This window comes from Lithobates pipiens, unplaced genomic scaffold (assembly GCF_037356315.1).
Source record: "Lithobates pipiens isolate NorthernLeopardFrog02 unplaced genomic scaffold, aLitPip1_a1.2 Scaffold_16, whole genome shotgun sequence".
In the NCBI taxonomy this organism is placed as follows: domain Eukaryota; kingdom Metazoa; phylum Chordata; class Amphibia; order Anura; family Ranidae; genus Lithobates; species Lithobates pipiens.
The window spans coordinates 358981825-359007796 of NW_027507748.1; the positions used below are offsets into that span (position 1 = coordinate 358981825).

Below are 25972 nucleotides of genomic sequence, written 5' to 3' on the forward strand. Positions count from 1 at the left end.
GAAGCATTATAATGATTAAGGGTAACAATTAGTAATGAAAGACAGGAAAACAGATCGGTCAAGGAATAGAGTTGTCAATTACATTAAGAGGCTTCAAGATAATTGGGTGTTAGGAGTTCACAAATAAATGTGTTTTAAGGACACACTTGAAACTTTGACATTTAGAGGACAGCCAAATTGCTTTTTGCTGTGATATGCAGTAGAGAATTATGTTTGCTGAAAATGATAATAAATGGCATTTTAAGGGTGTCAGGCTATCATTATTTACAAAAAGTGGCTGATAAATTATGACTTTAATTTATATATTTGCCAAACCATGCTTGCTTATATTACATTTGTTTTTCACTCATTAATGCTGCCCCTGACTTTAGGTGAACTTTAATGCCTGGGACAGGCTGCAGCTTCTCTATCATGTGACCACTGTGATCGGCTCACACAGCAGTCACATGATCGAGAACCTGTCCCACTGGCTCCAAATCAGGAGCCATGACCGAGAGCTGTCAATGACAGCTCAGCCAGTATGCAAGGAGCATGCAATGAGTGTGCCAACTTCAGTCTGCCATGAATGCATTTGTGCTGTGGCCGGAAATTAAAGACCACTTTTCTTGCTGCTGTACAGGCAACAGGAGATTACATTATTTTGCTTGCTTTCATATGTGTGTTATACATGGCAGAATATATATGTTGTTTAGGTTTATTCAATGAAAAAAGCATTTTTGTGTTTTGCTGAACTTGTTGTAGAATTGATACATTTTGCAAGCAAGAATACAAAATGACTCTTAGTTTGAAAATGTAAAGGCAATGATTTTAGTTAGATGTTTTGCACAGTTAAAAAAAAAAGTGCTACCATGATTATATATATATATATATATATATATATATATATATATATATATATATATATCACGGTAGCACTTTTTACACTCTGCATTTAGCATCGACTATATATTCAATGTCTACTCTATATTGAGTCGGTGCAGGCAGTGTATTAAAATATAAGTGCATTCTGTAGTGTACACTTCAGACAGTGTATTAATATATATATATTCTGCATCCAGTGTAGCCTATATCTCCAGTGCATTCCATGGTGTACTGTTTCTAATACAGTACACAATACAGTGCAGCCATTGTACAGTTGCTAATACAGTGAAGGCGGTGTACACAGTATCTAATACAGTGTGTACAGTTTCTACTACACTTCTGGTGGTGTACACAGTATCTAATACAGTGTAGTGTGGTGTTGCAAAACAAAATATTCATCATGTCCGTAAGGCCACCAAGGAGAGGCAGACACTCACAGGCTATTAAAAGAGGCCAAGCAGCCTCTGTGTCTACAGTCAACAGTGCTGGTCATGGACATGGGGCATCCTCTGCAGGTGGCTGTGGGGCACGCTTGTCCTTTTTTTCTGCTGCTGGGCATGTTATTGAGCCAGAACATGCAGAAGAGTTGGTGGAGTGGATAACAAAACCCTCATCCTCTGTCAGCCAGGCTCAGAGTATTGTGCCTTCCAACACAGTTGCCAAAGCAGCCTATTCCACCGGCTTCTTGTCCACAGTCACTCCTTCTGTAGCCCCACCTTTATGCACTGGAGTCCCCAGAATTATTCACAGTGTTGGGTACATGCTGCTGGAGGATGCACAGTGATTGGAATGCTCCAATGTTGGTTCCCAGGCTGAGGAAGGAAGTAACATGAGCCTAGAGATAGGGGGTGCCCAAGAAGGACAAGAAACTGGCAGTCATGTTTCCCCAGCTGCAGCATACTGCCATGTTTTCTCCAGTGACACAGAGGGAGGGGATGATGAGGTCACTGACTGTACTTGGTTGCCTGAGAGAAGAGAGGAGGAGGAGGAGAAGGCGGAGGCATAACTCCAACAAGGAAGGATATCCTCTAGGGGGCAGCTTAAGGGCAGCCACCCTATTGCATCACACTGCAGAGCTCTGCAGGTACAGGGCGCTGCTGACTCCTTGCTGACTTTTAAAAGTTTCTTGGTGTGGGCCTTTTTCAACACCTTTGCACCATTGCTTTTTGCAACCTGTCTGAAGTGGCTCAAGCATGGCCAGAACAGCAGCTGCTTGGGCACCACATGCTTGACCAGACATATGACGACCTGCCATGCAGTCGGTTGGCAACAGCATTTGAAAGACCCACATCAAAGAAAAAGGTGGACTTCTCCTTGCTCTTCATCTGGGATCTCCAACCCTACTATAACTTCAGTCCTCTCAAAAACCTGCACTGAGAGGAATGAAGGTATAGCAATAGGTGTCCCAAGTACTTGCAGCCAATCTGCTAGCAGTACACCACCATCTGACTTTAGCAGGCAAATTTCCCTACCCCAGTTGCTGAACCATAAAAAAATTTGGTCCAAGCTATCCACATGCTCAGCGTCTAAATGCTAGCACTGCAGCTGCTGCCTTTTAAGCTGGAAGACTCTGCCCAGTTTCATGAATTTGTGGAACATGCTGTACCTCAGTGGCAGGTTCCAAAATGCCATTTCTTTTCATGGATGGCCATTCTGGCTCTCTACCGGCATGTGGAAGGCAATGTTTTGACCTCGTTGGAAAGGGCAGTCAGCAGTAAGAAGCAGATTACCGCTGGCTCATGGTCCAGAAGGCATGGGCAGGGATGTTACCTTTCCTTCACAGTGCACTGGGTAATTCTACTGGCAGCTGGGAAGGATACAGGACAGGGTTCAGTGTTGTTGGAGCTTGTTCTACCACTGTGCCTCCAAAATGCTAGTCGTGATTCTGCCACAGCTCTCTCCTGCACCCCCTTCTCTTCTTCTTCTTCTATGGCCTCTTTTGCAGATTTGTCCTCTGAACTAGCAGTGCTCTGTAAGTGTCCAATGGGCTATGCAAGCAGTCAGGCTAAAAGATGCCATGCGGTGCTTGTGTTGGTCTGCCTAAGGGACAAGAGCCACACTGGGGAAGAGATTCTGTCAGCTCTGCAGGGGCAGGCTCAGAAGTGGTTGACACCATGCCAGCTTCAGCCAGGAATGGTTATATGCAACAATGGCACCAACCTTCTCTCTGCCCTCCGACAGGGACACTTGACCCATTTTGCATGTTTGGCACACATATTTGGTGGTGCAGCAGTTCTTGAGCAGGTAACCAGGCTTTCAGGATCTCCTGAGGCAGGCCATAAAAGTCTGTGGTCATTTCCGCTGGTTATACAATGCCAGTGCTCGGCTGGCTGACATTCAAATGGAATGCAACCAAATGTAATTCAACCTGCACACCACCCGCCTCATTTGTGACATGCCCACCAGGTGAAACTCAACGTTGGCAGTGGCTGCACACACAGCAGAGGGCCATCAATGAGTACCTGTGTGAGAATGGCACCAGGACAGGGTCAGGGGAGCTTGGCTTCATTTCGCCATGCCAGTGGCTACTGATCACTGTCCCCAGTGCACTGTCCTGTCACCATTTGAAGAGGCCACAAGGATGGTGAGCAGCGACAATGCATGCATCAGTGACACTGTCCCTCTATTCTTCCTGTTGGAGCACACACTTTGTGGAATCATGGACAGGGCACTTGAGGCAGAACAGTGGGAGGAAGAGGAGGACTTCCTTACCTCTCAAGGCCCAATTTATCCCGATAGCATTCCTGGGGGCCTGCTAAACACACAGGAAGTAGAGAAGGAGGAGGATTGTGTCAGCTTGGATGTAGAGGATAACACTCAGCAGCAGTCTTCAAGGGATCGTTTTCAGTCTCCAGAAACCCAAGGAGTTGTTCGTGGCTGAATGGAGGTAGTTACGGATCATGTGATCCTTAGTGACCCAGAGGACTCAGAATCAAATGCCTCTGCAAACTTATGGTGCATTTGCGTGCTTCTGAAAAGCCTGCAAAAGGACCCTAGGATTCGTGGTATCAAGGAGAGGGATCATGACTGAGTTTCAAAGCTTCTTGATCCACGTTACAAGGGTAAGGTTGCAAAACTCATCCTGCCTTCGCAGAGGGTGCAGAGGATGAAACATCTTCAGGAGGCCTTGAAGAAAGGTTTGTTCAATGCATTTTCAGACCCTGGGAGGTTACAATTTCCTAGTGCTGGACAACATGTTGCTGTGGCTTTGTTGAGTCAGAGGAAGAGCGGTGGAGAAGGTGGCTGGCTGACTGATTACTTTAAAGAATTTTTCAGTCCTCAGCGCCAAGGTCTGGTGGGTTCAAGCAACCATCACCAGCGTCTGCATTACATGGTGCAGGAATATCTAGGGGCAAGAGCAGAGTTGGAGACCTTTTCAACAGAGCATCCACTGGGTTACTGGGTCTTGCGGATAGACTACTGGCCAGAACTTGCTCAATATGCAATTGAGCTACTGATCTGTCCTGCATCCAGTGTGCTGAAGGGTTTATAATGGATCAAAAAGTGTGCTTGTCCACAGACTCTGTTAATAGGCTCACATTCATAAAAATGAATCAGTCTTGGATCAGCAGCTGTCAAGCACCTGACGCTGATGTAACTGATTAAATCTTCTATGGATGCGGGATCCCTTGAAGAATGTCTATGCTGACTATCCTATTCCTCCTCAATCTTGATGATGCTAGCTTCCAACAATATTTTTGGTTAAGGGCACCACCACCACCCCCACCCAAGGTCCAATTTTTTGCTCTTGTTTAACAGGGGCACGTAATTACAGTTTTTGATATAGTATTTCACAGCAGGGCCCATTTCTGCGCCCACCAAGGGTAACTGTGAAGGCTTACAGTGTTCTAGTACCACCAACACCTAAGGCCCAATTTTCAGCAGAGTATATAGGGCAGGCCATATAGTATGTAAACTGCTGTTCAGAGTATATAGTGCCTGGGGGCCCACCCACGCCATTTTTTCTATTTAGGTGCGGGGTTCCTCTTAATATCCATACCATAACTGAAGGGCCTGGTAATGTACTGGGGGGAAAACCCATACCATTTTTTTCAATGATTTTCATCTACCGTATATACTCGAGTATAAGCCGAGATTTTCAGCCTCTTTTTTGAGGCTGAAAGTGCCCCCCTCGGCTTATACTCGAGTCATCGCTGTCTGCCCGCTCGATCAGCGTGTCGAGCAGACAGACAGCGGCCATTCTATAGTTCAAAAGCCGCGCCTCCGGCTCCGCCTTCGCCTGTGATAGGCGGAACACTGAATTTCCCAGCAGCCTGTGTTCCGCCTATCACGGACTTCGTATCATCCTCGTACTACGGACGTGGATGATACGATGTACGTGATAGGCGGAACACAGGCTGCTGGGAAATTCAGTGTTCCGCCTATCACAGGCGAAGGCGGCGGCGCAGCTTTTGAATTTTACAATGGCCGCCGAGGCGCCGACGAACGAAGAGGGCACGGGACGGAGGCAAGGCAAGGCACGGCACGGCACGGGACGGGACGGGACGGGACGGAGGCAAGGCAAGGCACGGCGGCGAGGCACGGAGGCAAGGAGGCTCGGCACGGGACGGAGGCTCGGGACAAAGGCTCAGGACACAGGTAGGCTGGACACACACACACACACACACACACACACACACACACACACACACGGATGGATACACACACACACAGGGATGGATGGATGGATGGAGACACACACACACAGGGATGGATGGATGGATGGATGGAGACACACACACACAGGGATGGATGGATGGATGGACACACACACACACACAGGGATGGATGGACGGACACACAGGGATGGACGGACACACAGGGATGGACGGACACACAGGGATGGACGGACACACACACAGGGATGGACAGGCATGTCTTACCCTCGGCTTATACACGAGTCAATAAGTTTGCCAGTTTTTTTGGGGGTAAATTGGGGGCCTCGGCTTATATTCGGGTCGGCCTATACTCGAGTATATACGGTATATTGCCGGGATCCAACAATACATTATAGCCGCAAAATTTCATTTTGCTGTGGTATTATTCTAAACACGAGAAAAATGCATTACTTTACAGGCATACTAGGGACACCCCCCAGGCATGATATTTAAAGGAATATTTCATTTTTATTGTTTCAATTTAAGCATTATTAAAATCACTGCTCCCAAAATAACGTCCATTTTTAAAAAACTTTTTTTGCATCGATACATGTTCCCTGGGGCAGGACTCGAGTCCCCAAACACTTTTTTATGGCAAAAACTTGCATGTAAGCCTTTAAAATGAGCACTTTTGATTTTTCATGTTCATGTCCCATTGACTTTAACTGCGTTTGCGTGTTTAAACAAATTTTTTGCCTGTTCGCATGTTCTGCTGCGAACTGAACTGGGGGGGGGGGGGTGTTCGGCTCATCCCTATTCCTGAACTTCTCTTTTAAGTGCACCTGTTAGTATTCCCTGCAGATACTGGAGACATTTATAATGTGTAGGTGCCAAAGCATAAATGTGTGGTGTGATAGAGAGCTTGGAGTCAAATATGGTAAGACGAGTAAGAGAGTCATAGCTCCTTTGTCAACACAAATACAGATTTCAGTTACAAGAGTGTTAGCAAAAGATAGAAAACTCAATGCTAGGCAGCCTAGGTTTCATATATGCAGGGATCACTCCAACTGTGCCTTTGTATTCTTACAGCGGGGACTTCCCAACCTCTCAGAATACACTAATCAGTGCTGCAGCCATTGATTGCAAGCAATTATTGAAAGCTGGTTTTGCAACAGGACCATTCTCCTAAAGCCGATCGTTAGACCTTCTTCTGTTGAACAGACAGTGGTACAAATGCACCACATTTTTGGTCTGTATGTAGTTGGCTTAAGACTGAACACACTGAAAACATGTTTAAAAAGATATGTTCAAATGCAATTATTATCAGTTTATATGTAATTTATATAAACGTATATCACATATAAAAGCAACTTTACAATCTGTAATACATTATTCATTGTGCATGTTTGTATACTGATGTGTATGGGGCAACAGGGGTACTTTTAATATATATTTTTAAAATTCATTTTATTGTACTTTTAATATTTTTTTAATTATTTTTATTTATTTTATTATCATTTTACAATTGTTTTGTTATTTATTTATTTTTATTATATATCTTTAGTGCTGTCACAAGCCACATGTGTGATAGCATGGTTAGGTGACAAATCCAGGTTCATTAGACCCCCAGTGTCTCAGAGGCTAGCACAGATTATACTTGAATAGCTACTTGCCTGGCTATTGGAGCCAGCGGCAGGTATTGAGAGGTGACTTAACTGCAGAGCCCTGTAAATAAAAGTTATCAGAGCCTAGATCACTTTTATCTGAAAGGCATATAAAGCAGCAGCAGCGAGCTTGTTTTAACCTCTTGAATACCAGTTATAAACATGCCTGGGTAGACAAGCTGATTTGATTCAAACCTGCATGTGTCCCTGTTGGAGCTCTCCATGGTGCTATAACATTTTTTCTGGAACTGAACAGTTAAAGTAAATATATGTAATAAACAGTATATTATTTTCTTTTTAAACTATTTACAGTATTTTGTTCTTAACAGTAACATTACTGTGCATGTTTGGGCCAATACTAAATATAGACATGCAGACAGCAGTGTCACATGGAAGACACCTTTGTTAGAGTTCCCAATGCCCTTTAAATCATCAGACTGCTAGGATCCCCCTTACTTCTCTAAATACATTTGAGAAAAGAAGAAGGCGGATCATGGCAGCACAGGAGACACAGCAAGGGACAGACTGGCCTGGAAGACAGCACAGGAGACACAGCACTGAATCCTGGAAGGTATTAAAAAAAGAAAATATTAAATATATTTTTCACACAAGCACCCTTGATCAAATCAATTCAGCCGGGGATACAGCAGTCACCTACTTGCCCATCATGAAACCTCTTTGGGCATTAGGAACCATTTTTTTTTGTAGACTCCCAACCCCCACAAAAGTACACCCCAATGCTGGTTTCATATAAATTCTATTTTAAAAATGTTTTTAAAGTTATTTTATTTTATGTACACGCTTAAAGTGTTACTAAACCCAAGACCCTGCATTCACTATATCTGGTTTCCCACAGTACACAGAACATGGAAATTAAATTATTTTAGTAAATATAAACTGCTAAATACCTTTTCCCATCAACAGTATATAGCAGTCTTGTGACTTCTATTAGTGTCTGGTTAAAGCTTGAAGGAGGAGTTTTCATTCTCCACTGATTGTCCTATAAGTCTATAGGACCCCTGACCCTCTGTCTGGACAGTACTGATTGGCCCTGTGCTGATCACATGCACTCTCCCAAGAAAAAAAAACAACAACTCTCAAGCAATACACACCAAACTGAGCATGTGCAGCTTGCCCCCAAGGCTCTGTTCTATCAAGAGATGGTTTGGGAATGGTGGAAGAAGGAGAGGATCAGAGAAGACAGGATCAAACAGCCTTTTTACACAATGTGGATGGTTAACCCCTTAGGTTCCATAGTGAGTATAACAAGCATGCTTTACTTCATATGCAATTGGAATTTAATAATGTGGGTTTAGTAACACTTTACGTGCAATTTTGGATAAATGGAAAAGTTCAGCACTTGCTACTGGCAATTATTGTACTTTTTTTGTTAGAGAATACAATGCTTCACTTTCTCAGACTGGCAAATGTTTTTAAAAAAAGTAAATGAGCAATAAATGTAGTATCCATCCTGCTATAAATAGGGTGAATGTTATAGTAACCACATTTTCCATTAAAAATCAAATGCTCGCAAATGTCAAGAAATTTTTCTTAAATGCTGAATGTGTTAGATTAGAATATGTTCAGCAGTACACTCTAAATCCTTTATACATATTACTATAATAAAAATGAATCTATCTATAGTCTACACTTTAAGGCTTTAAGGATGTAATGTATTGCAATATATATATATATATATATATATATATATATATATATATATATATATATTGCACAGTAACAAATAATTCAATGTATCTACAACTTGTACTTTTGTGATAGTCTAAAAACTGCTGATGTCTTTTATTTCTTTGTCCTCTACTACTTTTGCCCTCTTATCTTATATCTCATAAACTGGCATTTTTCTACTTATTAATACAGAAAAGAGGGCTATGCTAAGAAAAGTATTTTCTAGAGGCAATCCCTTAAAATAGGGATATATTCATAACTGTAGTTTTATTTGGTGACTCAGTAGCCCAAGGGCTCTGTACAAAGAGAAAATAAGCATTTCCTTAGAGATCCTCTCCATGCTGCACAATGGCATGGAGCAAATAATTAGAAAAAACTATGTTTAGATATATAGTATGTTTATAATATGTTTAGATATATAGTCCTAAATTGGATCTTTTAAAGCAACTAGCTAATAAAAGTATTTTTTTTTTTTTTTTTTAAATAGCAAAGGCTTTTGAGGTAAAAGCTCCTTTCTCATTTGTATTGTATGTAATGATGGTCCAGACTTCCAAAAAGCTGTTAAAGTGTTGTTAAATCCTCTAACAAATATGTAATTTATTACAGCCTACCAGTCCTTAGATGTGTTGATGGCATTTGTCTTTTTTCAGGCATTTTTTTCCTTTGGTTTCACCTGTTGAACCTGCCAGTAACATACTTCCCATCCTAAGGTGACATAGCTCATGCCTCATACTAAATCTATAGAGGAACAGCATTGTCATCCCAGGACAGGGGGTGTGTTAAGACTACAGAACACTTTTCGCACCCATCCATAAAGTAGGAGGAGCTGTTCTATAGTTCACAGAAGTGAAGCGGGCAGGGCTGATAACAGTGCTTGAGATAACACTTCCTAAAACACAGGAACTTGCATGCTTATTGAATTTCTGGCAGGATCAAAAGTTACTTGTTGAACGGATATGACAAAATAAATAGCCTTTGTGAAAAAGTAAACAATTGCTGTCACACAACAGATAAACATGTCTGCTGAACATCTGCACAACTCTAGTGCAGTTTTGACATCGGATCGGAGGTGGTTTTTCCAGTACCTACAACTAAGACATGCTCTGAAATACCGTGGTTTGGTCCCGCACGCCTCTTTTTTAGTAACTCTCATTCTGGACAGTGTAGTACAAGCTAAAAATGCAAAGGGCCTCATTTGTAAAGTTTACACCTGATTGCTAATTTGTTTCTAAACCACTTACCTGCTGGGCACTTAAACTCCCTTCCTAACCAGACCAATTTTCAGCTTTTTGTGCTCTCACATTTTAAAGACAATTACCATTTTTTTAAAACATTTTTACACAAATAGAGCTTTCTTTTGGTGGTATTTAATCACCGCTGGGTTTTTTATTTTTTGCGCTATAAAAGAAAAAAGACCAAAAATTATGTAAAAAAAATGCATTTTTCTTTGTTTCTGTTATAAAATTTTGCAAATTAGTGATTTTTCTTCATACATTTTTGACCAAAATTTATATTGCTACATATCTTTGGTAAATATAATAAATAATAAACCAAATTGGTATATATTATTTGGTCTTTGTGAAAGTTAGAGTCCACAAACTATGATGCCAATCTCTGAAAATTGACCACACCTGATGTACTGACTCATTTCTTGAGACCCTAACAAGCCAGGAAAGTACAAATACCACCCAAATGACCCCTTTTTGGAAAGTAGACATTTCAAGGTATTTCGTAAAAGGTATGGTGAGTTTTTTCAAGTTGTAATTTTTTCCCACGAGTCTTTGCAATATCAAGCTTTTCTTTTATTTCCCACACAATTGTTATATTAGCAGGTTATTTCTCACACACAGAATATACAGAGAACAAATTACCCCAAAACACATTCTACTCCTCCTTCTGAGTATGGCGATACCATGTGTGAGACTTTTACACAGTGTGGCCACATACAGAGGCCCAACATGCAAAGAGCACCATAAAGTGTTCTAGGAGGATAAATTACACATATAATTTCTTGACCACCTCTTGTACCTTTCAAGGCCCTGGAGCACCAGGACAATGGAAACTCCCCAAAAATGAAGGAAGGAAAACACCCCTCTGTGAGGCATAATGAGTATTTTGAACATGTCATTAAGTTTTTGGAAAATGTGGAAAGAAAATGAAAACGCAATTTTTTTTTTTTTTACACAAAGTTGTCCATTTATACAATATTTCTAACACATAGCATGTACATACCAAAAATGACACCCCAAAATAGATTCTCCTACTCCTCCCGAGTATACCGATACCACATGAATTTTCTACAGTCTGGCAACATAGAGGCCAAACATTCTGGGAGCACCATCAGGTGTTCCAGGGGTATACATTTCAAATCCAATTTGACTACCTATTACACTTTTGTGAGGCGCCGTAGTGGCATGGATGTGGCATGGATGAGAACTGATGTGGCATGGATGAACATGAATGAGGATGGATGAGCCATGGCTGGGGATGGCTGAGTATGGATGGGATGATTGAGCATAAATGAGTATGGCTGAGTATGCCTGGGTACGGCTGGGTATGGCTGAGTACAGCTGGGTACAGCTCGGTACGTCGCACGCTCATCTCCCCTTTCCTGGCCTGCCAGGCTGCTTACTCAGATAAGGGTCTGGTATGGATTTTGAGGGGACCCAGTGCCAATTTTTTTTTTAATTTTGATGTGGCATTCTCCTTAAAATCTATGCCAGACCCAAAGATTTGGATTTTGGGGGGACTTCAAGCTGTTTTAAAAAAAAAAATTGGCGGGGAGTTCCCGTTAAAATCCTAACAAGGGCCTGGTATGGACATGGGGGGGAGCATATTTGTATGAGATGAATCAGACTCCTGGCCTAATGGGCAGATGGGTGGATCAGAGCAGGAGTCTTAGGCCGCGTACACACGGGCGGACTGTTTCAGTGACAGTTTCAGCGAACAGTCTGACGAACAAAGTTTTTCGGAATTTCCGTAAGACAGTCCGCTGAAACTTGGTTTCAGCGGACAGTCTGCTCGTGTGTAGGCTTGTTCGACAAACTAAGTTTTGCGCATGCTCAGAAAGGATTTACATGGCGAAGGTTGCATTGCAGTGTATTGGACGTCGTATTTCTCGTCCCGTCGTACGTGCCGTTCACGTCATCGCGCACGCTTTCAGCGGACTGTTCGTTCATCGTGTGTGGTCAAGTCCGTTCATGCAAATTTTGAGCGGACTGTTTGTCGGATTGTTTGACGAACAAAGTTGGGCGAACAGTCCGCCCGTGTGTACGCGGCCTAAGACTATGGTGTCCACCCACTGCATCAAGCGATTGCTTTACTGAGAACTACAGGGGGGATGTATAAGACTGGTGGCAAGAAGACAGAAGAAACAGTAGCTACCTGCCATATAAATAGGATATGAATGGAATAAGGAAGGCTTGATTTTTAACTTCCAAGGGAACTGTGCAGTGTAACACAAAAAAATTATTTGAAGGTATGGGAACACCTGTATATAGTGTATTTAGCATAACATTTCTTCCTATAGTTCAGCTTTAAGATTAAAAAATAAGTTCTGCTTTTAGAAACACTTCACCAGGTAAAAACATTACAATTACACAATGGCTCTCCAGAACCTATAGGGCAATAGCATTGCTTATAATTACATTCTTCTACTAACAATTACTGCTATTTCAGTTCTGTGTTCTTTCAGTAATGCGAGAAAGAACAAACCAAGTCTTAGCCCTTATACACACAGTCGGACATTCCGACAACAAAATCCGACGGATTTTGTCCGATACCGGTGTTGCATACACATGGTCAGACAAAGTTGTCGGAAAATCAGATCGTTCAGGATGTGATGAAGTTTTTTCTTTACGATGGGACTACGTTCAGGCTAGTAGCCAATAGCTTTGGTCTAGGAATTTGATCTGAGCATGCATGGCACTTTGTCCGATCAGAATTCTCTACAAACGATCGGACAAAGTCTGATCGGATCATGTTGTGGGAAAATTTTCTAGCTCAGCTCTAAAACTTTGTCGGTCGGATATTCCGATGGAAAATATCCGATGGAGCCCACACATGGTTGGATTGTCCGACAACGCGGTCCGATCGGACATTTTCCATCGGAATGTCCGATCGTGTGTACAAGGGCTTAGACTTATATTTGATTTGCTTGGCCTTGACCTTGCTATCAAATATAAGTTTGTGTATAAGAGGTTAAAGGGCAACAATGTCTTTCAGTCCTTTCTTGTTGCAGGCTCACTTTCTTGCTCTAAGTTATTTAACAACTCTACATCTATTCTGATGACAACTGGCCCTGGAAAGTACCAGCAGAATCCTCTCTGACACTTTTGGATGGTCAGCCAAACAATTAGATATAACATATCATCCCCTATATTCCACAGCAGATAGACAGACAAACTAACTGGGGATGTGGCAGCATATTTTCCTTTAAGGTCTTCACACCATAATCTGCACAAAATAGCATAGAAAAAGTGTATTGATGCTCTCTTACATACATATGTTAATGCATGGTTCACTTTTTTTTCATGTGTGTTATGGTGAGACACAATGCAGGGATGCTGCATATTTCTCCACAGCTCTAAACTGCACATGACTCTAGTGTCTGGATGTGAGTATGGCACATAGAAAGCAATTGTTTTCCCTATGCCATTGTAGAGACTTGTGTTTTAGTAGAAAAGATTTCAACCACTTTCAAGTTTTTATTGCTGTCTGTGTCCCTGCTGGGGAGATTTATCCCTCTTTACTTTATGTGCATTTTACTAGCTGCTGAAAAAGGTTAGCTAAGGTTTCTCATAGCTGCCCTAACAACCAAAGATGCCTTTTTATTTTTATGTAGCATCCTCCTAGATGGATACTAAGATTCGGTACATTTATTTCTGGCTCACTATATCCAGTAGAGTAGCATTTCATTGATAGGCAAACTTAGGTTTGGCGCACAGTAAGCAGTGTTTACATTGTCCTGGCCTGTTCTGTGTTTCAGTGGCTGCAGGACTGACTGTATCCCCCCTGGTTGTCCAGAAATATTCTGGAAGTTAGTGGGCAGGCGGAGTCTAATCAGCAGCTCAATATTTATGCTGCCCTGGCCAATCCCTGGGGAGAGGTGCCCAGATGGTGGCTGGGAGTCTGTATTAATACTCAGAGACTGAGAGCAGGGGTGTCTTTCTCCCTGAGGAGGAGATCACAGGCTAGGGGGGCTGTTAACCCCTAGGCAATTTTGCCATGTGCCTGCGGGTTATGGAGACCTCTTTGGAGCTAGCTGGAGCCCTACTTTGCTGAGAGTTTGCTGACGCTGATTGAGGGGCGGTCATCTGAGGGTCCAGTTTTGTACCCTGGAATAAAAGTGTCTGGAAGGTAGTGGAAGAAGGCAACTAATAATCTGAGGACATTAGTGAGTACAGACCAGTATGAAAAGAAAGATTGTGTGCTGTTGACATCCCTCTGATGTTAGATTCAGAGGGTTAAAAGGGTGCATTGTGTCTGGTGTGCTTAAGAGCTTAGTCTATTTAGTTCTTATTGAAACAACTTTGGATGTTGAAGAGGAATATTAATCTCCTTAAAATGGTTGTAAAGCCTTAAGGTTTTTCACCCTAATGCATTCTATGCATTAAGGTGAAAAGACCCCTCCTTTTTCTTGAATGGGCCTGATTTGATCCAGCGATGTGCAGAGGCTCTCCACATTGAACAGATTGATAGTAGTAGGAGCCATTGGCTCCCGCTGCTGTCAATCAAAAGCTGTGATGGGAGCGGGGGGGGGGGGGAGTGATGGGAGCCAAAACCATTGTAGAGAGCAGGTAGGTATTGGCATGTTTGTTATTTACAATAACAAAAAAAAGCTAATGTTTATAATCACTTTAAATTGCTGCTATAAAGCTCAGTCCATCATCTACTTGTTCAAGGATTTGGCTCACACTTCTGAAGGAGAAAGTATGTGTGTCCATCACATCTGGTAAGAGTACTCCATCTTTTCATTTGACTACTGTGTTTGAAGTTCCCTCCATCCATCTGAGTCACTCCATTTGGTATTGTCTTTGAAAATCCCAGTTTTCCACCATCCCTGGAAGTGGATTTTCTTCACTGGTGGCATTCTATAGACTATGATGATTATGCTTTCGGATATGCACATCATGGTTTTTTTTTATTGCTTTACAGTGAACTTTTTCCATTTGTATATACTTTTGTGTTTATATTTTTCACTGTTTGTGCACTATTCATTTTGGTTCACGGTTCATGTCATGTTCATTTAATATTTATTCACATTCATTCTAAGTAGGTGTCACATCATCACTTTCAAATCATTGTGTTATTATCCCTGTTTATATACAGAGGCATTTCACTTTTCAGCGCTAAACTATTTATATTCAAATTCATATAGCAACCCTTGGCTTTTTTATGATTGCTAAATGATGATTGAAAAAAAGCAAAGAGAATCTGTGCCATGAACAACCCATAGTTAATGGTCAGTGGCATGCAGTATGAACAAGGGATTACAGTGTAATATTTTGTCCTGTTTTACACAAGTGGTTTATCTTTCCCAAATATGTAAATAATATAAATAAGGAGGAGACTAACAAAAAGGAATCACATGTTTGTGTTTGTATGTATGGATATTTGACAAAAGTGTGATTGGGTGAAGCTGATAGGGACTATTTTAGAGCCCTTTCAAAAGGCCCTTCACAATACTTTCTCTTTGTGTTACTTTAAGAAAGCAAACTCCTGCTCACTGATGGCAATAGAAAGTCCATTTGGAGCTGACCCTGTAGAGCGCTGCTTTCTGAAGTTTGTATATGGTTTCAGAGGTTGAAGTTAATGGCATCCTAAAAAGATGCTGAATGAACCAAAAATGCATTTGAAAATATTACAGGTGAAAATTTCCAATCAACAATTTGCATAATCGAATTGCAAATACATAATCACGAATAGGCCCTTAAATTTTATTTAGATTAACAATACAATTTCGCATTTTAGAAATGTCAATTCCTTCACTTCTGCTGAGCTATTTGAAACAGCGGTGGTAGGAAAAGGAGTGGTTTGACATATTTTTTTAAACACATTTTTCTTTCTCCAAACTTACGTGTATCACTGCAGTTAAATATTCTAGCTGCATGAATACACAGATTTTTGGAGGAAAGCATTTATTCAAAATAAATGTTCTCCCCCAAAAAACAAATGCTAAATCATGCATAAAAATAAATATTAATAAAAAGTATACCATTCTGGTATAATCTACTAATATTGAAATACTTAAAGGGTAACTCCATTTTTGTTTAGAAACTGGTTTAACATAGATAATTTGCTACATACGTTTTTTTTTGTCACTCATTGTTTAAAAAATACAACCTCCAGCTAGCTATGGTTTTCTAAAACTGTCAAAAAAATGCAATGTGATTTTCTTGTATGGGTGGGCCCTGTTGTTTTTCTCTTATGAATACACTGGGACTGATTATGTGATTACAGCAAGATGAGGGGTGGAGGCTGGAAAAAGAGAGATATGGAAATATATGTAGGCGTTCCCATACAATGCAGGTAACGCTCTGTGAAAAACATGCTAAAATGCTTGCATTGTTGCAATTGATTTTTTTTTCTCAGCAAAAATGTGTTATATTTTAAGTAAATACATAAAATACAATGAAATTCAAAAAAAATAAAATAAATATTAGTTCTGCTATGGGTGCATATTACAATACCTTATAAATAAGCAATTACAGACACAGCACAAAAGTAAGAAGAAAAATTTGTAATTACTGCAATGTGAAGGTATTTGTAGTCATGGGAAACACAACGGGCAAAACTTGGAGAACTCCAATATGCAACCCCCTGAGGACTTAGCAGACACCGCCGGCTTGCCGAACCTGCAGGAATACAAACATTGTTTGAGCAAAGAGAGCGGAACATATACTGAAAGCTTAAACAACTGTGCTAGGTAAAGAAAATTGCAATAAGTAAAAAAAAAAAAAATTGCAAAGGAAAAAATAAGGTTCAGCAGTTGCAATGAAGAATACACAAAGGTAAAGTAGTAATGAGAAAAAGAACATATGAATGAGTGACAAACAGTAAATGAAAATGGTAGAGAGATGAGATAAATAGGGAACAGGATAATAAAAGAGACCTACGATGGTGAAGTGAAACTGACCTGTGGCATTCGGAGGACATTTGTTGTAAACAATTTCGCCTGCGGCTGCTTTCTTCCAGGTCATAGACATGACATATTCATCTTTGCACATCTCATGTAATGCTGTGAGGAAGAGAAGCATTAACATGAAAAAAAACCCAATACTATGCAACTAGAAGCTGCCAGCCCAACCCAACATGAATTCTCAGTTATCGTTAGCCTGGAAGACAAGATCTCACAGCTTCCAATCATGTTATACACCTTGTATTTGACATAGGGGAGGCTATGCAGAGAATCTGGCCTTCTTTAATATGTGTAAAAAGCACGCTGTGACCTTCCTAGGAAACATGAACACTCATTGCTATTCCCTTATTGTATGCTTGCTAGCCTGTCAGCAAGAGCCCACAGAGAGAAAGCAGGCACACTGAGAGAATGAAAGGGGCACAAAAGAAGAGTAAAGAAACAACGTTTGAAAAAAAAAAAAAGCATGGAGAACAAAAAAGATGTGTAGGATGCCTGATACATTGAGGGCAGCAGATGTGCACAAGTGCAGAGAACCAAGGTGATGGAGGACAGAAGGTTCATTTGGGATTGGATTCAAAGTAAGACCGTGAAAAGTAGGAAGTGCACATAGGAAATTGTGTGAAACCATCTTAAATAATCTATGCTGGAATTTTAATAACTGTGACAACACATAAAGCACTAATATTTTTCAGTAAATTATGAGTAGTAATAAAGTGAAAAGCTATAATCATTAATGTAACAAGCAGTAATCCAAAGCAATCTAGCAGAAATCAACTTTTACTGGTATCATTTTCAAAACTGCTGGCAGCTGATACCTGTTTGGTTGCCATGGATAGTTGCATGTCACTGCACAGTGTAATGAAATAAATGACCAAGGGCCACCGTGGGTACTGCAGAAAAGCTGCACAATGATAGGGAATACATCAACTGTAACCTTTATTTGAATTAACAGTGAGAATCACTGGATAAAATGATAACTTAATTTCATTATGGAAATTGTGGTCTAATATAGCTGCACCCTAAATAATAGCATAAATCAGCCTTTCTAAATTTCATTAACACAAAAGAACCCTTGAAATAACTTTCAGGTCTCAGGGACCCTCACTAATATGTATTATATCGATAACCCATGATACATTAGCATTAACAATTGGGGCTGAAACACACTTATGAAGTTGGCAACACAGCTCCGATGTACATGCTTTGCAGCACACCATAATGCACAGTAATGCACTAAGAACCCCTTGTATTTGGGTCTGTTCCTGTGAATTGGCAGCCCATTTGAAATGTGATGCAATGGGGTTTATTTACTAAAGATAAATCCACTGTGCACTACAAGTACACTGCAAGTCCAGTTGGAAGTGCAGTCGCTGTAGATCTGAGGGAGACATGTAAGGAAAATAAAAAACAGCTTTTTTGATTGTACATAATCGAATGATAGAAATAAGCAGAGCTTTCCTTCATTTCAGATCTTCTCCTCAGATCTACAGCAGCTGCACATCCAAGTGCACTTCCTAGTGCACAGTTGATTTGCCTTTAGTAAATCAACCCCAATGTACGTTAATGCATAGGCATGAATGAAATGCAAAGGTAAAATTTGGTGTTAATGTAAGTGTAAATAGGCGATAATTTGCAGATATAAGGGGACATGTTTAAACAACTAGAATTTTGGAATAGTTTGCAAATCTGAGTGTTTTAAACATGATAAACATACCTTTCTATCTCATTGATTGCGGGGCACAGGATTCAGAGACATTTTGGTTATACTGCAGCCTACAGGCAGATTTGGACAGTGACTAACAAAAGAGCAGCAGTCAGTTCTTAAGCATGCTAAGTTTTTACCTTGTATTGAAGCTACATTATTTTTGTTTGAGGTGCAACATGTGGGATCCCAAATACAATTGGAGCAGTCCAACTGAAACCAGACTCTTCACTTACCATTCCAGGGTGACCTGCATTGCTTCCTTTGAAAGACCCAAAACCAGCAGCCTGGAAAGCTGTCCCCTTCTTGAGTCCTCACACTCCTCAAAATCAACCTTAGTTTTCACTCCGAATATTTCACCAAATTTATGTAGGATTTTACAGATCAAATTGCAATTTTAATTGCTAAATCTGACCACAGAGGGCATACCTGTACCTGTGCTTTCCTCCTCAAAATTATTATTTTATATGTCTGCAGGCTTTGCAGACTTTGGGTGTTTGGTTGCTTGAGGCCCTATCCGATGAGGAAATGTAAATAAACTCCTGCCAGGTGAGGTTGTCCCTAATTGCAGCCATGATAACTTTGAGGTTTAGAAAGACCATTTTGGCTTTTATTAATGCAGTGTGTGCCAACTTAACCACTTTATGATCAGCGCACGATGATGTACATCCCTTTTTTGAAGAGGGATATTTTGGTAACAGCAGCAGCTGCTGCCACAACCAAGATATCCATCTCTTCAGGCGCCAGTCGTGTGTACAATAATGGTGGTCTCTGTGGCTGGTTCGCCACAAGATCACTGTTATCGGCTGCGGAAGAGGTGCCACCCCGCCCTCCGCCGCTTACCGGAGCCATCGGTATGGACATTTAGACAAAAAACATCTCAGATTTCTGGGTATGGGAGGTACAGAGCTCCCAACCCCAACCTTACTTCTTGCCTTCTTACCTTCCAGTGTCACAGGTCAGACAAGCAGTCCTTAATGTAAGCCTTGCAGGTCTTCTGGATCATGGTTATTTCCCCAGTTCCTGTATCACAAAGGTTTCATGGATGTTCTCAATTCAAAAACCAAAAGGGGGGCATCTATCCCATCTTGGATGTCAAGTTCCTGAATATCTTAATTCGGCTATACAAGATCTATATGGAATCCACCAGGTCTCTCATAGCTTCCATTCAAGAAAGAGACTTTCTGGCTTCTGCAGACACCAAGAATGTGTACTTGCATGACCCTTTTTTCCAGTACATCAACGATTTATTCGCTTTGCTGATTTGCCTTAGCACTTCCAGTTCATGGTCCTGTAATTTGCTATGCTAAGGTTCCAGCTCCTGTATTTGCCTTGTTATGCTCACAGAGCTTCCCCATTACAGGATATTTTAATGATCCCCTGTTGAGGGAACAGTCACCACAGATCCTGTTTTACAATGTAGTGCAGTTGATTCAGACCTTAAAGGGGTTTGGTTGGAACCTGAACCTTTAGAAATCTGCATTGAAGATGACCTATCGCTTGAAATATCTGCCTCTGTTCCTAGTAACAGCTCAAGTCAGTCAAGTTTCCCAAGAAAAACTTCAGGTTCTCCTCTCTCAGACTTGGATTCATTTTTGCATGAGAGTCATTGGGGTTGATACTAGCCCCTACAACAGCATTCACTCATTATTGGACAAATCAATTCAGTCTCTAGACAAATTGATTTGCCAGAAACCAAAGATCAGGTTGTCTCTGGCTTGCTGGCTCAGGAATGTAGATCTGGAGTTGGGAAAATACTTCCCTCTAATCTCTCGGAAGATCATCATAACAGATGCCAGCCTGACAGGCTGTCAGTGCGGGGAACATTGATACTGGAAGAATCTAGGCTCCTGATCAACATTCTGAACTTTCAAATGATTTGGTTGTCTCTACATTACTTGACACCTTAACTGGAGGGACTTCCAATCAGAATTCAGCCAGAAAATGTGACAGCAGTGGTGTACATCAACCATTTAGATGACAAAAAAATATTTTTTCCATGACAAGAGAAGTAGAGAGGATTTTGTTCTTGACAGAACTCATGTTTTAGTCCTGTACGCCATCCACATCTCAAGTGTGGACAGATAACAGGCAAACTAATTCAACTGGCAACACTGGGCAAAAAAGGAACTGCCCCAACAATCTGAAGCACTCCAGTTCCTGTATCAAAAGTAGGGAATGCCTGATGTGGTTCAACTGGCCTCCAAATTCAACAAAAAAGCAGAATAGGTTTGTCTTCAGGTGCAGAGATCCTCTGGCAATGCAGTGGATGCTCTGGTGGCTCAGTGGGATCAGTACAACCCAATCTATGCATTTGCCTAGTGCTCCTTCCTGCTTTTCAAGTACAGGATGAAGGGCATTCTGGTGATCCTTATAGCTCCGGCCTGGCCCAAATGACTGTGGTACCTTGACCTGATCAGAATCTTTGCAGACACTCTCTGGGCTGGCTTTAATGGTATAGCTGTTGAATCCCAGGTCTTGAAGGATGAAGGCCTTTCTGACTCATCTGTGAGAGCCATAAAGTTTACTTTCCGCAAGGTCTACTATTGCATATGGAAGGCATACTTTGGTGCAAGTAATAGAACTTTTATCCCAGAAAATACTTAGTGGTAGAATTCCTGACCAATCAGTGCTGGAATACCAATTGATCCTTGATACTATCAAGGTTCAGATCTCAGATCTTACAATCTTACTCCAAAAACCACCAGTCATACATTCCTTGATTAAGACTTTCATGCAGGGTGCTTCTCATGTCACTTATCCTGTGTAGGGCTGCCTCATAAACAAAGAAAAACTCTCAAAAAAAATATAGCAAACACAGTGTATCGACTAGTGACAAACAAAGAGTTCAATAAACAAGTGTCCATGTGTATCAAAAATTATTTCATTAGTATTCCACCAACTGGATGTGCTATGCACGGTTCCCAGTGATAATAAAGTATAACAGTCCAAATGAAAATTAAATCTGGGAATGGAGGATCCTCCCTTCCCAGATTTAGCCTGTTAAGGGGAAACATGTTGGAATGAAACAGGAGCTGTTACATGATGAGCATCCAGATTTGTTGGTGATCTCCATGCTGGATCATCCCTCTACTGCCTAACATTACTATCTCTGTTGTAAGTGCATATTTTAGCTTAAAAAAAACCCCTGTTTTTACATACTATGCAATGAGCTCTCTTTCTGTGTTCCCTTATCCTGTACACACACCTGAGTGAAGCACAGTGATCATTCTGAGTGAGGCAAGCTGTGCTGGGATGCTGTGGAATATACTCTCAATGTGGAGCCAGAGTCCAGAGTGAGAGGTGTTGGGATGCTGAGCCTGGAGCTGTCGGATCCATCCATCTTGGAGGTCGGGAGACACACAGAGGATGTGGCCAGGCATCGGCATTTTCTTAACTCATGCTTTAGATGATCACTTATCATTTAGAGATCATTGGAAGTTGGACACTTGTTTATTGATCTCTTTATTTATCACTAGTTGATACAGTGTGTTTGCTATATTTTTCGATGAGAGTTTTTTCTTTGTTTATGAGACAGCGCAACCTTTTACATTTTCACATTTTTCCATTATCTCCTTGTCATCAAGGAGTGATAAAAGTGCATCAGACTACACTTATAATTAGCATAAGATTTTCACACACATTTCTACTTACCCTGTGTGCCCACCCATGTGAAATATGTTTTTTTTTTGCACTTTGGAAACAGCTCTTAGGGATTCCTCTTCTTACTCACGTACTCTTTCTTGTTGTCATCAACACTGTAAAGTATGTGCCTTAACGTGCAGCTTTGTTCAGTAAAGAACACTTTCTGGTCTCATACAAGGAAGAATTAAGGACTAGAGCCTCCTTCTTTCCCAAGGAGGTTACAGCCTTTCATATTAACCAGGAGTTTGTACTTTCATCCCTATCTTCAGCCCCAGTACACAAAGAGATTTCCCTTTATTGTCTGGATGTAGTTCACACTATGTAAGTCTGTTTTGCAACCACTGCCTCTTTTAGAATTACTGACTCTCTTTGTTATCCCTGATAGTCCCTGTAAAAAGGAACCATTTTCTCATTCCACCTTTTTCTCAATGGCTCAGACAGATCATCAATCGAGCTGGTGGTCTTAAGCAGCAGGTTGCAGCAACCTTTCCTTTTACAGTGGACTCTGCCAGATCTGAAAGTACTTCTCTGACTTTTCGGCATCAGGCAACTTCTTCTCAGATTTTCAAGGCTGCCATCTGGTCTTCTGTTAATCATGTTGTTATGTTTTACCAAGTGGATGTTCAGGCATCTTTTGACGCTACCTTTGGGCATAATATCCTTTAGGCAGCTCTTTGAGCTATTGGCAGTTCCACGTTTGTTTATAGTAGGGCCTGTTAATCTTTTTTGTTTGATATGTTGTCCAAAACTCAGTTATTCTGTTTTTGGACATCCCAAACGTCTCTGAATCCTGTGTCATTTAAGGAACGAGGGATTTTTGTATTCACTGTAAATTTCTTTTCTCAATAGTTTTTGGTATTCTTTTCTGGAAACAGATCCCGCTCTCTTTATATATGATCTTGTTCTTGGCACTGCTTTGTTACAAAACGTAAGTATTATTGTAGTGAGAGGGAATATACCAGGCTGGTAACTGTTTTTTTTTGTATGCCAGTGTCCAAACCCACCAGTAGGAAACAGTATAAACCAAATGTCTCTGAATCCTGTATACCCTAATGAACTCCAAGGAAAATATTTTATGGTTTAACATTTCCTATACTGTAGTTTAGGAAAACATATAGTTCATACATTTAAGTTGATTCTAAATCTAATAAAACTAGTATGCTATTTAAGGTGAAATTAATAACAATGATATGTTTCCTGGCTGTGTTACTACATCTGCATTTAAGGAGGGTTACCTGTTTCAAGAACTTATTAGGAATCTTATAAGGTTATACAATAAGCATTATTTAGCAACACAGGCAAAGAGTAGTGATGTGCTGCAACCAACCAGTACAATTTTCATGATACAAAACAGACATAGGATGATAATGGACTGGTTGCTCAGGATAACTACACATCAACGCTCTTTGTATTTCATTACATGTGCACATATCCAAGTGTGTGATATCACCTGTGTGAGTCACACAGAGGACCTCTTAAAAAAAAAATTCCCTAACCTCCACAGAATGGGCATGTCTGCTCAGCACATACAGCAGATGCAGAGAGTGGGTACCTGGGCACTTCTTTTCATTGCACGTCCTGACCTCGTCCCCGGAGCCCTCGCACGGGTATCCTTGCAATCCTGTTCCCTGACACATCCGGTAGCGACGCTGCCAGCCACTGTCACATGTCTTGGAGCACAAGCTCCAATGATTCCACGGGCCCCATTTTCCATCAGCTAGAGAATGTGAAGGGGGCAGGAAGCAGAGGAAAGTGTAAACAGGATCGGGATCACAGAAGGATATCAAGAGAGGACAGGGCAGAGGAAAGTTAGAAAAAAGGTAAAAGGGTAGAAATCAGAGAAAGTAGCAAGATGTGTAAACAGAATACAGAATAAAGAGGAGCATAAATGGGGAATTAAGCAGAAGTAATAAGGAGAATTAAAAAGAAGTGTAATGTGAGAAGAATTACTTGATTGCGTAACATTATAAAAATCAGAAAACTGAAAATGTTATTAGGTATTAGGAAAGAGTTGAATGGTTTGAAATGTGGAAGAATGAAAAATAAGCACACAGGTGGTAGTAATTGTGACTAATCCCTTGAAGCACAGCAGTACCCAAGTGTAATGCAGGGCAGTGAAATCATCAACCTTATAATATGCATTTGTTAGCTATCTTGCTCTTTACACAAGCTCAACTGTATTTCTTTGTAGGTGTTCAGTTCCAAATTGATGTCTTACAGGGGCTGTAACCACAGAATCTACACACAGCTTACAGAATGCATGGAATAGTGCTAGATTTAAACCATGTGCCCTCCTAGATCACCTACTATAATGCCACCTATAGATATTTCTGGCCAAACAGTTTTGCGTGCAACATTTTTCTCTACTATTTTTGGAAGGCTCATTTCAAGCTGAAGTTTAATACATTTTTTTGGGACACACAGCACCAGTCTATCTAGTTCATCTCCCTTCAGTGATGTCATAAACTCCTCACAGCTGTAATCTTTTGGGACTGCGGAGATGATAGGCTATGGCTGCGACTCTGAAGGATCACACTGTTGCCTTTTTTTCCTTTTGGACATTCACAATACTCCTAGTATTTTTTCCCCCAGAATGCAGGGTGTTCTATGAATAGAGGAGGGCCAGATGAATGGCAGGACTGCTGTCTGCCATTCACGCAAATTCTGGGAAAATAATTAGAAGGAAACAGGCAGAGGAGGGCAAGCGGTGTGATCCTTCATGGTTGCAGTCACAGACCCTTGTCCATGCAGCATCAGAAGATTACAGTTGTGGAGAGTAACTGGTAGCTAGTTGGACCTGGGATATGCTTCATTAGAGGTACATTATTCGACTGAAATTGTATGCCTTAAATATTTTTTGAAGGCTTGGACATTTCTGGACATCGCTGGATAGAGATGGGGCACAGGTAAGTAATTAGGTGTTGCTGGGGTGGCTGCTACACACAAAAGTTTTTTATCTAAAATACATTAAGATAAAAAAACCTTCTGCCTTTACAACTCATTTCAGCTTTTATGTTTTAGGCCTCATGCACACAGGATGTAATAAAAAGCAACATTTACAGGGGTTTGATGTTTTCTTTTAGCCTGGGTTCACACTGCCATACAGAGCAGCTCACAGCAGGGGTCCAGTGTGTCCCTGTTCACCATTTCAGGTTTTATTTCAGTCCAAATTTTTGTCTGAATTCGGACCTGTAGCAGACAAGAAGATGCACAGGACTCCTCTGCAATTCGCTCTGGAGCCACTCCGAAGATGTGTAAACTGACTCCACTGAGAGCCAGTCACAATCTCTGCAAACCTCTATGTGCTTGGCCACGTTATTTACTAACATATTAGAAGAACAGCATTTAAAGGCTGAAAAAAAGCACCACCAGCATATTCAAGAGAGGGATGTTTAGGCATAAAAAATGCTGAATACTAAAAAAAAAAACATCCAAGTGCACCTAAATGCTAGGCGTGTTTGGCACTTGATCATTCATTCGTTCCAATGGCTAGAATAAATGAATATTCTGTGCAATGGAATGAATGCCCAAATTCTTGGTATGCCTAAACGTGTTTGCAATGTGCAGCTTTAGGCACATATTTTAACCTGCTTTTTTCTTCCCTGGAGCAAAGGCGTCTAGAGGGAAATAAAAAATGACCTATGTGCATGAGGCCATACTATTGTAGTGTAGA

At 41.0% G+C, this 25972-nt stretch overlaps 1 protein-coding gene across 9 annotated transcripts in view; it reads right to left on the minus strand.

Annotated features, from left to right (window-relative positions):
* The window catches only part of ADGRB2 (adhesion G protein-coupled receptor B2), a 706559-nt gene that overhangs the window by 180190 nt on the left and 500397 nt on the right, over positions 1 to 25972 (minus strand). For 7 of the 9 annotated variants that reach the window (XM_077481962.1, XM_077481964.1, XM_077481966.1 and 4 more), the window contains 3 exons: positions 23852 to 24016; positions 16950 to 17051; positions 16562 to 16668 (listed from right to left, as the gene is read on the minus strand). In XM_077481962.1, coding sequence (XP_077338088.1) covers positions 16562 to 16668; positions 16950 to 17051; positions 23852 to 24016 — 374 coding nt within the window. The remainder of the gene's footprint in view (positions 1 to 16561; positions 16669 to 16949; positions 17052 to 23851; positions 24017 to 25972) is intronic. The other 2 variants (XM_077481967.1, XM_077481965.1) reach the window with 1 other exon arrangement.